The sequence below is a fragment of the Cervus canadensis genome, chromosome 1, assembly GCF_019320065.1.
Source record: "Cervus canadensis isolate Bull #8, Minnesota chromosome 1, ASM1932006v1, whole genome shotgun sequence".
Classification (NCBI taxonomy): domain Eukaryota; kingdom Metazoa; phylum Chordata; class Mammalia; order Artiodactyla; family Cervidae; genus Cervus; species Cervus canadensis.
This window is the reverse complement of record NC_057386.1, coordinates 63,778,867-63,796,416: the sequence shown is the minus strand read 5'-3', so window position 1 is coordinate 63,796,416 and position 17,550 is coordinate 63,778,867. Positions and strand designations below refer to the sequence as shown.

At 45.9% G+C, this 17,550-nt stretch overlaps 1 protein-coding gene across 4 annotated transcripts in view; it reads left to right on the top strand.

Annotated features, from left to right (window-relative positions):
* The window catches only part of TRIM2 (tripartite motif containing 2), a 186,119-nt gene that overhangs the window by 42,333 nt on the left and 126,236 nt on the right, over positions 1–17,550 (top strand). Inside the window, exon 1 of one of the 4 annotated variants that reach the window (XM_043484357.1) lies at positions 11,055–11,202. The exons of 1 other annotated variant lie outside the window; for it this stretch is intronic. In XM_043484357.1, the coding sequence (XP_043340292.1) occupies positions 11,173–11,202 (30 nt within the window). In that variant the 5' untranslated portion in view covers positions 11,055–11,172. Of the gene's footprint in view, positions 1–11,054; positions 11,203–12,654; positions 12,678–17,550 lie in introns of those variants that run through there. 2 more of the 4 variants (XM_043484366.1, XM_043484433.1) reach the window with 2 other exon arrangements.

The following is a 17,550-nucleotide window of genomic DNA, read 5'->3' as shown; positions in this document are numbered from 1 at the left end:
CACTGCTTTATTCCCCAGCTCCTAGAAGAGTTCCTGGCACAGAGGGGCTCTCAATAAATAACCTTTGGATGAATAAATCTGTGAATATGAATAGAATTATTTGTGGCGAGAAAGAGCACTTGAACATTTATCTTTATTTTACAGAAAACATATATAACGCTTTGTTGCTGTTCAGTTGCTCAGTCGTGTCCGACTCTTTGCGACCCCATGGACTGCAGCACGCCAGGCTTCCCTGTCCTTCACCATCTCCCAGAGCTTGCTCACACTCATGTCCACTGAGTCGGTGATGCCATCCACCCATCTCATCCTCTGCTGTCCCCTTCTCCTCCTGCACTCAATCTTTCCCAGCATCAGGGTCTTTAGTCCACTCTTCACATCAGGTGGCCAAAGTATTGGAATTTCAGCTCCAGCATCAGTCCTTCCAATGAATATTCAGGATTGATTTCTTTTAGGATTGACTGGTTTGATTTCCATGCTAAGGGACTCTGAAGATTCTTCTCCAGCACTACAATCTGAAAGCATCAGTTCTTCAGTGCTTAGCCTTCCTTATGGTCCAACTCTCACATTTGTACATGACTACTGGAAAAATTAGCTTTGACTATATAGACCTTTGTCAGCAGTACTTACTAAGTGCTAAACACTGTTCTAAATTATTTACAAATATATCTCTAATCTTCATGACAGTTGTATGAAGAGGACTATTACTGTCCCCAACCTGTTAATGAGGAAACAGGTACCTCCCGACCACCCTGAGCCATGGTGGCCTACACCAGAGTCTGTGCCCTCGAACACTACCATGCTGCCTCTCTTAATTAAGTCACTGAAATATATCTAGCATAAGCCCCAAACTGCGCAGATTTGGGCTGGGGCCAACAATAGGATGCCTTCTGGGCAAGGTTATTGAGCATGGATGCTGGAGAAGACACAGTGGACCACATCCAAGTGTTGGAGAGTTGATGTTGGTGACTCAGAAGAGGCAAATAGAAGTAAGGAGGGCTATGCAAGTGAGAGCAGGGGTGTGGGGGACCCAGGTAGATGTGGGGAGAAGGGCAGGCCTCAGGAGAGGCTGATGAGACGCATCTAAATTAGGTTTCAACTGCTGCCTAACTGGGACCCTTCATCCCAGCTTGGAATCTAGTAGCAAATGGCCAGCATTGGGCCAATGGTTGAAGCAACAAGGGCTGGGGAAAGAAGTGTGGGCATGGCCTGAGCATGTGAGAGTAACCCGGAGGTTAGGCAGGGAGAGAGAAGGAGGAAAGAAAGAAGAAAACCCACATCAGATCTGAGAAATTACCCTTCATGTTCCCTCATCTCTCCTCCAATCTTGCAATATCAGATTAATTCATTGACCAAAAATCTTTTAAGAAGTGAGTAAACAAACTGTACTGTGTTCATATAATAAGACAACACAGCAATAAAAATGTATGAACTATTGATACCTATAGAGGCAGAAGAGATTAAGAAGAGATGGCAGGAATACACAGAACTATACAAAAAAAGTCTTAATGACCCAGATAACCACAATAGTGTGATCACTTACCTACAACCAGACATCCTGGAGAGTGAAGTTAAGTGGGCCTTAGGCATTACTACTAACAAAGTGAGTAGAAGTGATGAGATTCCTGCTTATTGTCACCCTGCTTATTTAATTTCTATGCAGAATACGTCATGTGAGATGCTGGGCTGGATGAATCACAAGCTGGAATCAAGATTACTGGGAGAAATATAAATAACCTCATATATGCAGATGATACCACTCTAATGGCACAAAGTGAAGAGGAACTAAAGAGCCTCTTGATGAGGGTAAAAGAGGAGAGTGAAAAATCTGGCTTACAACTCAACATTTAAAAAAACTAAGATCTCAATGATCCTATATGCAAGGCACCAAAAGAGACACAGATGTCAAGAACAGACTTTTGGACTCTGTGGGAGAAGGCGAGGGTGGGATGATTTGAGAGAATAGTACTGAAACAGGTATATTATCATATGTAAAGTAGATCACCAGCGCCAGTTCAATGCATAAAGCAGGTCACTCAAAGCTGGTGCTCTGGGACACGCAGAGGGATGGGGTGGGGAGGGAGGTGGGAGGGGGGTTCAGGATGGGAGGACACATGTACACCCGTGGTTGATTCATGTCAATGTGTGGCAAAAACCACCACAATATTGTAAAGTAATTATCCTCCAATTAAAATAAGTAAATTAAAAACAAAAAGCTAAGATCATGGCATCTAGTCTCATCACTTCATGGCAAATAGAAGGAGGGGAAAGTGAAAGCAGGGCCAATTTTATTTTCTTAGGCTCCAAAATCACTGCAGATGGTTATTGCAACCATGAAATTAAAAGACGCTTGGTCCTTAGAAGGAAAGTTATGACAAACCTAGACAGCATATTAAAAAGCAGAGATATCACTTTACTGACATAGGTCCCTGTAGTCAAAGCTATGGTTTTTTCAGTAGTCATGTACAGATGTGAGAGTTGGGCCACAAAAAATGCTGAGCATTGAAGAATTGATGTTTTCAAATTGTGGTGCTAGTGAAGACTCTTGAGAGTCCCTTGGACAGCAAGGAGATCAAACCAGTCAATCCTAAAAGAAATCAACCCTGACTATTCATGATGAATATTGATGCTGAAGCTGAAGCTCCAATACTTTGGCCACCTGATGCAAAGAGCCAATTCATTGGAAGATACTCTGATGCTGGGGAAGACTTAGGGCAAAAGGAGAAGGCGGCAGATGATGGTAAGGTTAGATAGCATCACTGACTGAATGGACATAGTTTGAGCAAGCTCCGGGAGATAGTGAAGGACAGGGAAGCTTGACGTGCTGCAGTCCATGGTGTCACACAACTGAGCGACTAAACAACTACTGATACTCCCAACAACCCAGATGAACCTCAGAAAAATGAGGAACAGAAGAAGCTTCTGTGATCTGAATGTTTGTCTTCTCCCCTACCCAATTCATATGTTGAAATCCTAATGCCCAATGTGATGATGATGTCAGGGTTGAGACTTTGCAGGGTGATTAAGTCATGAGAGTGGATTAGTGCTGGTATAAAAGAGTTCCCTCAGACTTCCCTACTCCTTTCCACCCCCTAAGCATAGACTGGACCTCTCTGACCAGGAAGAGGGCCCTCACCCGACTGTGCTGCCTCCCTGATCTTGGACTTCCAGCCTCCAGAACTGAGGGGAATAAAGGTCTGTTGTTTATAAGTCACTCAGTCTGTGGTATTGTGTTCTAGCATCCTAAACGGACTAACACAGAAGCCAAACAAAAAAGTATAGTCTGTATGATGGCACTTGAAATTAAAATACTAGATAAGCAAATAAATCGATAGTAACAGAAAGTAGATCCATGGTTAGTTGGGGCTGGGACTGGGGTGCTGGAAGGGGCAGGAAGATGGATTGTAAAGGGACACATGGAAGCTTTTGGAGGTGATGGAAATCTTTCTATCTTGATTGCAGTAACAATTTCACAGGTGCATATTTATGTCAGAACTATCAAAATAGACACAAGAAACTGGAGATGTTCAAACCTATAAATCTGTTATTTGGTGTTGTTTTCTGAAGGCCTTTCCTAAGATTCAATAAATGATTTCTTTTCTTCTTGGTTTTTTTGTTTTTGTTTCTTAGTTTTGGATTTAAGTGGCAGAAACAACTTTGAGCTTCCCAGGTGACACCAGTAGTAAAGAATCTGCCTGCAGTGCAGGAGACTTAAGAGACATGGTTTGATCCTGTGTGGAGAAGATCCCCTGGAGGAGGGCATGGCAACTCACTCCAGTATTCTTGCCTGGAGAATCCCATGGACAGAGGAGCCTGGAGGTCACAAGAGTCAGACACACCTACAGTACTTGGCACGCATGCGCGCACGCCCACAGGAGCGCCTCGCGCAGTGCATTTCCCCGTGTGAAGGGTCAACGACACTTGCCCTGAATCCCTTTCCGATAGGAGGAACCCTCCCTGGCCCTGCAGATATTTCCACTTGGAACGTCAAATATGACGTTGGGACTTCCCTGGTGATCCAGTGGCTAAGACTCCACGCTCCCAATGGAGAGGACCCTACATGCCACAACTAAGACCTGGCACAGAAAAATAAATATACAACTGTACAAATACGCACATAAATATTTTAATATGACCTTATTTGGAATAAGGGTCTTTGTAGCTACAATTAAGGTAAAGTTATCAAAATGCAGTCACTGTGGATTAGGGCCCACCCTAAATCCAATAACAAGTGGTCTTAAAAAGACATCAAAGGAGAAGAGGCAGTTATGCCGAGGGGAAGGCAGTGTGAAGACAGAGGCAGAGATTGGAGTGACGTGGCTGTAAGCCAAGAGCTGCTGGCAGCCAGCACGAGGTGGAGGAGAGGCATGGTACAGATTCTCGCCAAGCCTCCAGAGGAAACCAACCCTGTCAACACCTTGGTTTTGGACTTCTGGCCTCCGGAACTGTAAAATAATAAATTTGTGTTGTTTTACGCTTACAGAAATGTGTTATAACAGCCCTAGCAAATTAGCGCAGAGCCCCTAGGTATTTTTATTCCTTGCTATCCTTAGTTTGGTTCTAACCCTATATCTCATTTCTCTTTTTGTAGGGTTGTTTTTTTTTTTTGGGGGGGGGGGCTGTGTTGTGCAGCTTGTGGGATCTTAGTTCCCCATCAGGGATTATGGCGCCAGGGCACTAAGTCCTAATCACCAGACTGCCAGGGTACTACCCTCCCTCCCACCCATATCTTATTTCTGCTGTTTGTTTTTCCTTCTCTGAATTAGTCCTGGTAGAATTTTATTTTCTTAGCATTTGGCTGCTTGTACAAGAGAGTTATTCATTAACTTCTCTAACCTTCAGTTTCCTTGTCTGGGAAATGAATGTGAGTAACCTGCTGCCTAGGGTTGGTTGGGAGGATTGAATGAGTTAATACATTTGTATGTTCCTGTAACAGCACCTGGCATACAGCAGATGCTGTATACATACTGTTCCTCTATTATTAGGTCCTGCTCCTATTTTTTAACACATTTTTTGTCTGCACCAGGTCTTAGTTGTGGCCTGCAGGATCTTTTAGTTGCAGCATATGAGCTCTAGTTCCCTGACTGGGGACCAAACCCAGGACCCTGCATTGGGAGCACAGAGTCTTGGTCACTGGACCACCCTCTGTTTCCACTTCCAAAGGGATGGGTCAGCTTGTAGTTTCCTTAAAATTAATGATACATTTGCTTCCATTATATGGGTTATTGGTGAAAACGCTGCACTATACTTAGAAGGACCTTTCCTTATGGGTCCTGGGATTAACTCTGAGCTAGATTTTCAGTGAATCCCCTCATGATCTTCACCTTTGTGGTGTCAAAAGTTGCCATGATTTAGCTCAGTGGACTGGGTGATGGCAAATGGACCCAAGGCCATTGCTTGGTACACCATATAAGTTGATTTACTGGTCATTTCCATGGGTAGAGTCTAACTTGACGCATTATTTTGCAAATGTGAGCCATTTGGCATTTGGGGACAGAGCAAAAGACTATAGGAGGCTTGTAACAATCCACCAGCATGATAAGAAAAATAAAGTTCATCCATGTTGATGTGTGGTTAGCAGGGCCCTCTTAATGGCCTAACGTCATATGAACTGACTTTAATCGTTACAATTGCTATCTTTCTCAGAGAAATACAAATAATTCATATACAATAATAAATATGGAATATCCACATGTTAGTCATAAACTGCTTCATCTGCAAAGAACAAATGTATCTGAGGATGATGAAAGCTTAGTGAAATGTGTCTAGAATTTTTACCTCTTTTAACAGGTTGTGGGCAAAAAAAAAACCAAAAATAAATAAATAAATAAAAAAAAACACAGGTTGTGGGCAGACCAAGGAATGAATGCTTTTTGTCCATAATTGACAATGCACTGAGGAACAGCTAAGCAGAACAAAATCAAAAGCCTTGTCAAGTCATGAAAAGATTTTAACTCTCATTCCTTCTGTCTCAGAGTCCTTCAATGTCAGTGATGGGTAGACCTTCAGCTTCTCCTCTTTATTAAGCCATGTTATTAATACCTATACATCACTTTTATTTCCATAAAAAAGAAAGTAAAGGATTTAGTCTTAGAAGTTTATAATTTCCAGAATCTTCTGAAAAGACTTAAGGGATCTGACCATTCATCCATATTTTATCCAAAGGACCTCTATTTTTTCTACTCAGTTCCATTAAGTGTATGCTGTCCTAACATGAGAAGCTAATATTATGTGTGCATCACTTAAAAAATATATGTATCAGGACTTCCTAGGTGGTCCAGTGATTGAGACTCTGTGCTTCCCCCCTCCTCCCGCCCATCCCTGGTGGGAGAAGTTCTACAAGCCATGTGATGCAGTCAAAAAAAAGAAAATCAGTAGACCATTTAATAGTTTTCCTTCAGTACAGTGCTTTGTATGTTGGCAACTCAGGAGTTTAATAAGGAGGGCACCGTGGGATGTTGAACTAAGTCAGTGATGTGGGGCTTCAGCTCTTCGGAGGGCTGGGAGAAGCTCTCTCTGCCTGTGCATAATTGAAGCTTCAGGTTGCCAAGAGGTGGATGACTAAGAGGTAGCTGTTTTGGATCAAGGGTAAAGTTTTAATTGGATGATGAGCATTCTCAAAGGGGATATAGCAATTTTCTGAATTGCATAATCGAGTGATTTGAAATTTAGAAAGTAGTGATGTCATCTCCCCCTCTTTTAAAAGAACATACATCTCCCTCTGTAATTATTTTGTGTTTAATAACAGCAGTAGGCCAGTGCCACGGGATGCGGGGGTCAGGAAAGACCAGGCCTCAGTGGTGTGTGGGGCAGTGAGCTCAAGGATTTTCAGTCCTGTGTGGTTGTGTTTTCTTGATGAAATTCCTGGCAAAATTTTCTTTCTGTGTTGTCAGAGTCTACTGCTTCTCCTTGTTCTCGGCTCATTTCCTGTTCCAAGAGGCTTACCTGTGTTAAAAACAACTGAGTCTGAATATAGTCCTTCCCAAATTATAACTTGTGAATTGCTGTCTTCTTTATTGGTGTTTAACAAACTATATGAAGAAAGAAATAGTAGACTCTTGGAGAATGTTGTATATGTGCTATAGGTCCTTACACTTGGAGTTTACAGAGAGTAGGAATTATTGTGTCTGTTAATTTATGGAGAGGTAGAGAATTTGAGATCTACTCGGCAAAAGGTTAAACTGGGATTGGTTTCTTAATTTTGCATGTGTGGCATAGTAGAAGGGATGCTGGACTAGGAGTTAAGAAACTTGACTCCTAGCCCTGGTTTTGCTGCTATTTCACTATGTAACTCTGGGCACGTCACTTAATTTTGCAGGGCATCAGATTTCCCATCAGAAAAATAAGGGTATCTGATCAGATTACTTAGAAAATCCCTGTGTGTCTAAAGTTACGTGGTTGTTTTCTGAAAATGAAACTTTCTGAGTAAGTCTTTGACAATTTTGTTTTTTTCCCTGGTTTGTGTCTTTATCCCACTAAAAAGAGAGCCACTCTGCTTTTTTTAAAAAATGTCTAGAATGCTTCTTAGTAAATTTAAGCCGTTTATATATGTTTCCTTCTGCATTGGGCATGGATTCCGCTCCTCTCCTCTGCTCAGGGAGCGGCTGGCAGAAGAGAAGAGCCTGCCCCAGCGCCTGTGGGCGGGCGACTTTGGGAAGGCAGTTAACTGATTCTCAGTTTCTGTCTCCATAATACGGGAATAATCGTTCCTACCACCTCCACTCCCAGTGGTTCTGAGTAGTAAATGAGATCAAGTGTGAGGTGGGCAGGCAGGTTGCAGCCGTTTACCCAATATGCCTTCTCTCACCCTGACTGCCATGTTGCTTTTCCCACTGGATGCTCCTGCTCTTTCTCAGCTTTAATAGAGAAGGTGCAAATTGGTCTCCTGGCACCCACTGCCCCACAGTATCCAGTGCTTAACAGATACTGAACAATGCACAAATAATGATTGAATGAATTGAATAAATCTTAAAAAAAATCTTCAGTATACTCATGGGATGACGTTTCAAGGAAGCCTCCTGTTGAACCCAGAAGAAACTATAAAAAGTAAAATGAAACATAAAATTAGCCATCTAAAGTGAACAGTTCAGTGGCATATAATACATCTGCAGTTATACAATTACTATCTCTATCTGGGAGAAAGAAATGGCAACCCACTCTAGTACTCTTGCCTGGAGAATTCCATGGGTGGAGGAGCCTGGCGGGCTACAGTCCATGGGGTCGGAAACAGTTGGACACGACTGAGTGACTTCACTTTCTTTCTTTCTATAGTTTCTTTTGGAGAGGGAAATGGCAACCCACTCCAGTGTTCTTGCCTGGAGAATCCCACTGATGGAGGGGCCTGGTGGACTGCCATCTGTGGGGTTGCAAAGAGTTGGACACGACTAAGCAACTAACACACACACCCATCTCTACCTAGTTCCAAAATAAACCCTGCATGCATTAAGCAGTTTCTCCCCTTTCCCCCTTCCTTCCAGTTCTTCCCTGGCTATGACCAATCTGCATTCTGTATGGGCTTATTAGTCTGGATATTTCCTATAAATGGAATCATACAACATGTGACCTTTTGTGTCTAGCTTCCTGTATTTACGCTAATGTTTTGAGGATCATCCATGTTGTATCAATACCATGTTCCTTTTTATGGCTTTACTCCATTGCATGTATATATCACAATTTGTTTGTTCATTAGTCTGTTGATGGGCATTTAGGATGTTTCAAGGGATTCCCAGGTGGCTCAACAGGTAAAGAATCCACCTGCAATGCAGGAGATGCAGCAGCCGTGGTTTCAATCCCTGGTTTGGGAAGATCCCCTGGCAGCCCACTCCCGTATTCTTGCCTGGAGAATTCTATCAACAGAGGAGGCTGGCGGGCTACAGTCCATACAGTTTCAGAGTCGGACACAGCTGAAGTGGCAGCACGCACACACGCATGGGCGTGTGTGAATATGCCCATTCACTATCTGTGAATAATGTTGCTATGAACAGAAGTATACATGTATTTGTTTGAGTACCTGTTTCAGTTCTCTTGGCTATATACCCAGGAGTGGAATTGCCAGTTCACATGGTAGTTTTATGTTTGACTTTTTGAAGGACTATAGGACTGTTCTCTACAGTAGCTGAGCCATTTTACATTCCCACTAGCAGTGTGCAAAGGTTCCAGTTTCTCCTTATCCTCCTCAACACTTGTTTTTTTTTTTTTTTTAGTAGAATCCTAATGGTTGTAGTGGTACCTCTTTGTGTTTTGATTTGAATTTCCCTAATGACTAATGATGTTGAGCATCTTTCATGTGCTTGTTGGGCATTGGTATATCATTTTTGGAGAAATCTCTATACAAGAACTTTGCTCATTTTAAATCGGGTTATTTCTATTTCTGTTGTTTAATTATGGAAGTTCATTATATATTCTGCATACTAGACCCTTATCAGATATATGATGTTCACATATTTCTCCTGTGGGTTATCTTTTCACTTTCTTAACAATAGAATGGATGCACAGAAGTTTTTAATTCTGATGAAGTCCAATTTATCTATTTTTCCTTTTTTTCATACTTTTAGTGTTCTGAAGCTTTTTTTATTAGTATTAAAGGAAAACTAGATCTTTTCCAGAAGGTAACCTTTACTTTAAAATCCAGAGCCATGCAAATACAGATGTAACAGCTCCTTTATAATCAGTGGAAGAACAGAAGGACCGGAAGCAGCCTCAAGCACTCTTTAGATGAGGCACCAAGGTAGTCTCACTTTAAGTGAGTCTCACTTTAGTGTAAGGAGTCTCACTTCCCAGGTGGCGCTAGTAGTAAGGAACCTGCCTGCCAATGCAGGAGACACAGGTTGGATCCCTGGGTTGGGAAGATCCCCTGGAGAAGGAAATGGCAATCCACTCCAGTATTCTTGCCTGGAGAATCCCATGGACAGAGGAGCCTGGTGGGCTACAGTCCATGGGATCGCAAGAGTCAGACAGGACTGAGTGATTTACATGCATGCACATACCAGAGGAGTCTCACTTTAATGTAAATTAAACATCAGTGGCAAAATCATAAACATTTTAAAACTACCATAGATCAGAAAGGACAGTGTCTTTGGATTATTCTTTTTATAATCAAGATCAGAAAAGCCTGATGCAAAATTTGTGGAAATGCTTATATTTCAATATTTTTCTGTTTCTCTGCTAGTCAATTTTGATAGTTGTTGTGCTTCCTTTATAAATAAGGGAACTATTCCCAATTGTAATGACTGTGCTTTTCTCAAAGATTTTATGCCTGTAATTTACACAATACCACAAATCAGCCAAATACCTCTTAACCTTATTCTTACTTCAGGGTATTATTTAGAAATTTTATTTTTAAAAGCCACAGTTTATTTTCTGGCTCTTGGTTATTATCATAGGGTTTTGACAGTTTAAGCTGGCCTAGTAGCTTTACAAGTAGGATTTAGCTAAGTTCAGAAGAGAGAAAAAAGCCATTGCCTTTGCCTTCTCCCCTATACCCTGAGTTAACTTCTGTTTCCTGGGTGCAGGTATGATCAGATTGTGAGCTTTTTTTTAACGTGAGGCATTTATATTTGGGGAGTAAAATATGCCCACTTCTCTGAGTTCTGAAGACAAACCAATCAAATCAAGCATAAGTAGTAAGTACTTATCTGTTATTATTCTATTTAATAAAATAAACATGTCATAAAAGCATCTTCCTTGGACTTTGTTCCTTTCCTTTGTTGTTTGATTGAAAAAGTCCTTTCTACCCCAGTGAATACTATATTAAGCCGGAGAGACCAGAGATGGCTAAGGCAACACGCATGTCTGTGACTTCTAAAAATATGCATTATTAAGTGTGAGACATCAAACTCCTCCTTGAAAATGATCTTCTGTGGGCAGTGATTAAACTTTTCAGCTCGGACTCCTTTCATGCTGCGGGGCTGGCCCTTCTTATTCAGCGTTCCTCGCTCTCGGGCTTCCCTTCTTCAAAATGAAACACAATATCCTAAGCCAACAGAGAGGCTTGTCATTGGCTCGCATTGTCCCTGATGCTGCAGCCCCGCCCCCTTGGCTGGCGCTGACACGCTGTTTATATTTTTCTAAGGGCCACCCTTTAACTCGGCGGCCTGATGACTATAATGGGCCCGATTGTCTGTGGGCTGCAGAGCGCTGAGGCCCCACGTCCAAGGAGGCTGGGGCCGGTCTCTGATGCACCGGAGAGGCGGATATGGAATACCGGTAAGGGCGCTTCTAAGGGCGCGGGGATGCTTTATCTGGGCTCGCTGGTGGATCCTGGGCACTGTTTTGGAGAAACGAATCGTGATCGAGTTGCTAGCTTTTTCCTGGTTTTAATTTTCTGCCTGCTCAAGACGGAAGGAACAGATTGGATCTCTGGATTTGCTTACGAAGCTCATAGGGGTCCCTGTCGACCCAGGCAAGAACCGAGCAGGAAAGCAAAAATCTAGGGAGAGACGCACGCAAGCGGGTTTGACACCAAAGCCACATGGAAGAGGCAAAGCGCAGGGCTGCCTCGGTGATACCATGAGACCCAAGGGCTGTTTCCTCTTCTGACTTGGCTGTTCGCAGACAGAACTTAGCTCTGCCACTGTGGATTTCTGTAAACCAGCTGTTGGCCAGTGTAACTCGGTCAGCCCCCTTTGAATGCGTCTAGGATCTGCGGGGGTGTTCAAAGGGCAAACCGTAGTAAGCTTGTGTGCCATAAATAGTTCTATTCAGAAATCTGAGAACGGTTTAGAGCTGCAGGCTGTAAAGTTTTTACTGCCCCATTAAGGTGTTCGGAGGGTACTAAGGCCGGCTGCAGTGGGGCTCAGGAAGGAGGGAAAGCCTGGGGCGATCAGAGCATTTGTCCGTGACGAGCAAGGGAGAAACCCGGGGGACCTGAGGACATCACGCGAGAGGCGGGAGTGAGCCCTGCAAGGGGCTGCGCCAGCCCTCCTGGGGTTCTGTCTGGTTTCCGCCTGAATGAGGGAGGGCGGAGAACCGTTCAGGCATCCGCCTCTGGTCCCGGATTTCAGCATCATGGATGCCCCCCGCCCCCTTAGGCGGACTAAGGCACCTCGCCTGGGGCAGAGGGCCCCTAGAGGCAAGCAGGGAGGAGGTGCGCAGTTATTGACTGCGCGCCGGGGCGAGGGGCTAGACCGTCTAAAGCCCTGAGAATTGCTTCAGGAATTCCCGCGTCCTGCTGAACAGAAACTCACTATGGCAGCTTTGATGGGAGGCTTTTGTCTCTGCCTTTCACAGGAGACTCACGGTGCAAAGTCAGTGAACCCAGGCTCTGCTTGATGTAGACAGGAGCCTGAAAAGGCGGAGGAGTGTGGCTCAATTTTTAGATAAAACAAAGGGTGAATTATGGGGCCTTAATGCATCTAGTGCTTTATAAATCTCTCCACCTCACCTAATCCCCGGCCTCAGTACTTATTATCCAGACACAGCATGTTTAAAGCCAACATGATGTAGGGCTCCTGGAAGACTTAAATCAGATGCAAACTTTTTTTTTTAATGAATTTGACCCAAAACATCATGAGTGTTTCAGCACAGTGTATGAAGACACCTGGTGATTTCCAGATGCGCCAGGCTCTCCTTCGGTGGTGTGAGTGCCTGAGGAAGGGGGGTGAGTTGCCGATGGGGTGCTCTTGTCCAGGAACAGAGCTTCTGGCCCTGCCAGTGCTGGCCCAGAGATGTGAGGCTAACAGGTATGAATCGCCCTGTCCTTCTGCCTCAGGCCTCCCAAATCCTGGCTTCCTGCAGGTCCTCCTAGTCTCCTGTTTCTACCCCACAAGCACCCCCAGGGGATGGTGAGAGAGGAAGAACCAGGAGGAGGTGGTGAGAGCCCGGGGTGAATTCCAGGAGATCCCACGTAAACAAAGGCAGCTCCTGCCTGCCTTCTTTTATCAGAATGCTGGGCACGCCAGGCTCCAGAAATTTCAGACACAGCATCATTTTTAGGTACAGAATTTATACTTATAGTAAGAATAGAAGATTTACAATATAAAGTAGTGTTCCTCTGTTGTGTTAGTTGCTCAGTCATGTCTGACTCTTTGCAACCCCACAGACTGTAGCCCACTAGGCTCCTCTGTTCCTGGAATTCTCCAGGCAAGAATACTGGAGTGGGTAGCCATTCCCTTCTTCAGGGGATCTTGCCGACCCAGGGATCAAACCTGAGTCTCCTCCATTGCAGGCAGATTCTTTATCATCTGAGCCATCAGGGAAGCCTTCTAGAGCTTGTCAATACTGAGGGCTGTTACGAAACCAAGGAAACAAGCCTGTATGGATGAAATACTATGATGATGACAAAGTCCAACAGAAATAGTGCGTATCATTTATTGAGCACTTACTATGTGCCAGGCCTTTTCACGTATTATCTCAGTCCTCCCTAATCCCTCTGACATACAGTTCTCATTTTACAAAGAAAGAAACTGGGGCACAGAGAGGTTAAGTAACTGGCCCAAAGTCACACAGCCTATTAGTGACCTGAAACGTGACTTATTCGGAAGGTATACAGCACATCACCTGTGTTAGGAAGTGAGGGGTTTCTGTGGAATCAAGTTGGCATTCATAGTCACAGTTTTTCAAGAATCCATCACCACAACCAAAATGTGACCTCCTGTGGGAACATAATTGGTGGCTGGGAAAGAAAGCCAAGAACCACTTCCTTTAAATGAGCGAGAGCGCCGAAGAACAGCAACCTTGTCCAGCGAGCCAAGGGCCAGGGAGGGCCAGCTGCGGGGCTAGGGGTGCTTGGGCCTGGCCCTGCCACACCACGGTGGGCCTGTGCTGTGTGGTACTGGACCCTGGGAGGGATGACATGAGCAGAGAAATGAAAGAGCACGGGGTAAAGGAAACCGCTGATTCAGACACTTCTGGTTCCAGCCGGTGACAGACACATATGCGAGGCCCAGTGGAGGTTGGAAGAAGCACCCTCAGCCAGACTGGGGACATCGGTGAAGGCTTTGTAGAAAGAGGGGGATTCTAGAAGGAAGTCTTGAAGAATGAGAAGAGTAGGTCAAGCGGACACAGAGGGAAGGGTGCCTAGGGCTAGCAGTTTCTGACGTGGTCGGTCAGTGGTGGGTCTTGTGGGCAGCTGTGTACCAGGGTTGGAAAAACTGAGTCAAAGGGATCAAGATGTGCAAAGGCGCAGAGTCAGAGAACAACTAAACAGCTTGCTTAGTCTGGTTGAAACCTGGCATGTGAGTGAACAAGCGATCCTGGATGAGACAAAGCTGATAGAAAATGAAGCCAAAGAGAATTGTTCCATAAGTGTCAAAATCTTGACAACTGTTTTAGCAGAGTGATGGATGTGTAGGGATCCATCATCTACTTCTGTGTTTGTTTAAATTTTTATTAATAACTTTTGTAAACAGGAGGATAGCCCATAGATGCACCAAGACCAGAAAGAGCTCAAACAGAGCAGAACTGGAACCAGGTCTCCGGGTGTGTGGTGGCTACTGGAGACCTTGCCAAGTCACTGGACCTCTCTAGTTCTCCTTCTGCTCATCTGAAAATGGGAGGAATAACAGCCACCTCACGGGGCTGTTGTGGGGATTGAAAAGATAGACCATACAGACATCCCTCCATAGAATGGCATGGAATCATCCCTTTTCCCACTCATCCATTCTGACTGAGGTTTCTAGATGATGCTGTGAAAAGTGAAAGTGAAGTCGCTCAGTCGTCTCCAACTCTTTGGGACCCCATGGACTGTAGCCCACCAGGTTCCTCCGCCCATGGGATTCTCCAGGCAAGAGCACTGGACTGGGGTGCCACTGTAGAGAGTTCCGAACAGAGAACCTCAAATAGTCTGTAAGTTACAGAAGCAAGAACATGTGAGGCAAGGTCTGAGCTGGAAGCAAGTCTGGGGCTAGGTGAGTGGCCTGAGAAATATCCACACCACAGACTGACATGTGTGAGTTTAGAAAAGTTAGCCCTGCAGGTGGCTAAAGAATCCCCATGACCTTGGCTCTCCAAGGCCTCCCTACCTAAAGCACAGAGCCCCAGTTTGATTTGCGTTTATGATCCCTTGCATTTCATGTATTTTCTGTCTACTTAAATTTTTAAGTGAGATACCACTCCCACCATCACTCACACTTAATGAGCATGCGGTTTGGTCATCTTCCCTTGTAGCTCAGTCAGTAAAGAATCTGCCTGCAGTGCAGGAGACCTGGGTTCAATCCCTGGGTTGGGAAGATCCCCTGGAGAAGGAAATGGCAACCCACTCCAGTATCCTTGCCTGGAAAGTCTCATGGACAGAAGAGCCTGGTGGGCTGCAGTCCATGGGTCTCAAAGAGTGGCAGGACGGAGCCACTAACACTTTTACTTAAGGAGAGAGAGGGAAAGGGAATCAGAACAGTAGACTGAGATTTCATCCCCTGGGGAGTCCCTGGGAGCCATTTAGATAAGCATCATCTCATCTCAAGCCACACCTGGGAACACAATCCCTTATCACACCAGCAGTTTCCTCTCAAGGACATACATTCCTGGTATGTAAGTCTTTAATGACCAGGTGCATTTTGCCTTCTGGAACCATTCCTGAGGAGTGGACACTGAGGGAACAGCACACTTCACGTTTTGCAGCTGTTGTGCAGAATAGAAAATCCCTCAAACTGTGGCCTCTACAGGAACCACAAGAAGCCAGAGGGCCAACTTCTGACTTCACAAACACCAGAGATGCTTCTTGACACCAGCCTCTGGAACTAAGGTGGCAAGTGCTGTCCATCCTTAATGGGTGTGTAGGAGGAAGATATTTAAGTCTGCAGCATTCTCAAAGCCTTGGTATGAACCTGGTCAGGGCAGGCCGTGTCCAGTGTGCTTTTTTTGAGGTGTCAGACAGCCAAGGCTATCCCCGCTGAGATTCCTCCAGGGGCCCTCCAAAGACAGAGTTCTCACTGCATGCTTTTGCCCCACTCCGACTCTTCCTGCTCCAGAGGGGTAAAACAGTTCATGCTGAACTCTGAAGCTGTAAGTTGGCCTCATAACTAAGTGCCATGAGGAGCAATCACGTGTTTACCAAGGTCGTTTCAAGTCAATATAGTTTCCTTGGTTGCACCACTGGGTGATTTCATTTTAACGACAGGTGCTTTAAGCAGAATCTTACCGAGGAGCCTCCGTCTGCACAAGTCCTGTGAAATGTGCAAGGCAGCTCCTTCCAGGGTGCTGGAGGGTTCCGGGGGCACCGGGGCCATCTCTGCATTTCCGGGAATGCCCAGCAGAGTTGAATCCCTTTGGCGTGTCACTGACACACAGGTTCTTCCGCTGTGGACCAAGGGGCAAGAGCCAGGGCTCCCAGAATACAGGAGTCTTGCCTTATGCTCATCACTGCTAGATGATTGTATTATCTTAAGAGCATTTTTTAACGAGAAAATAGCAGCCATCAGTGATTTCTTAGAAATGTGGGCCATTTCAGGATACCCTCAGGGAGGCTAGCCATTGTCTTCTGGATACTCTGTGATCTGGGAACACAGGGGGTGAAGCATAAATCTTAATTAATACTGGACCATTAGGAAAAGAAAATGGAAAGACCCTTGGAAGGTAGCAGTGACCCTAGAAAGCCCCCGAGGCCGTGCTGGAACTGTGACGAGGAAAGGCAGGGGCAGCCCGGGGAAAGCGGTGATCTTCCCACACTCAACCCAGGCACCGGAGCGGCGGCGGAGGGGGCCCGGGCCGCGCCCAGTTCCCCATGTCGGGGGGGCAGGGTCCCCGGGGGCGGGGGTGGGGGATGCTGCTGCTGGGGAGGAGACCTGGGCTCAGCGCGGAACAGGAGCCGGTGGCAGCCGCCTGGCGGCCGCGGACCCTTGACCTTTCCGCGATCTGAGCTCAGAGAACGTCTCCGTACCTTCGGCTTTCCAAGGCTGGTGGTAAGCCCGCTCCTGCAGAGTGGGGACCACACCGCTGAGGGCAGGAGCCGGGTGCGGAAGGGGGCCCGTCAGAGCCGCTCCCAGCCCTTCCCACGGACGCTGTCACTGCGCACCTCCTCCCCAGGCGGACGCGAACGTCTCTTCTCATCCCCGCTCTTGAGTCTCTAAAAAGCCCCAGTGACGGCGGCGGGGAGGAGGGGGTCGGAGAGGAAAAGAGGTGGAGGCCGCGGGGCTGGAGGGGCGGAAAGCCCTCCAGCCCCTTCCTCTCGCCGGGGCTGCTCTGCGGCTGCGGCGGGAGTTTCTGTTTGGGGGCCTTTCTTTCTTCCTTTGAATGAAAGCCGTCCGTTCCGGTGCTGCCCGCGGAACGGCTCTCCCCAGGCCGAGGCCCGAGCCTCTGATTCCTTCTATTAACTCCAAGGGAACGTGGGTTTTGTTCTCATCTCCTCCGACTCTAGGCACGTCTGTCCCCAAACCTGGACCTGGAAGCTTTGTGTGTGGTAGACCGCCGGGCAGTCGGGGAGCAGCGCTTGACACGGCGGGTCTAACTCTGATTAAGCCCCAGCAGTATGTTAGGGACTGTTCTAAGTGCTTTATGTATATGAACCGGGTAACCTTACAAGGGAGGTATTCTCCTTTGTTTTCAGATGAGGAAACTGAGGCTCGGAGAATTAAGAAAATTGTCCGAGGTTACACAGCTGGTCTGGGGCAGGCTGGCATT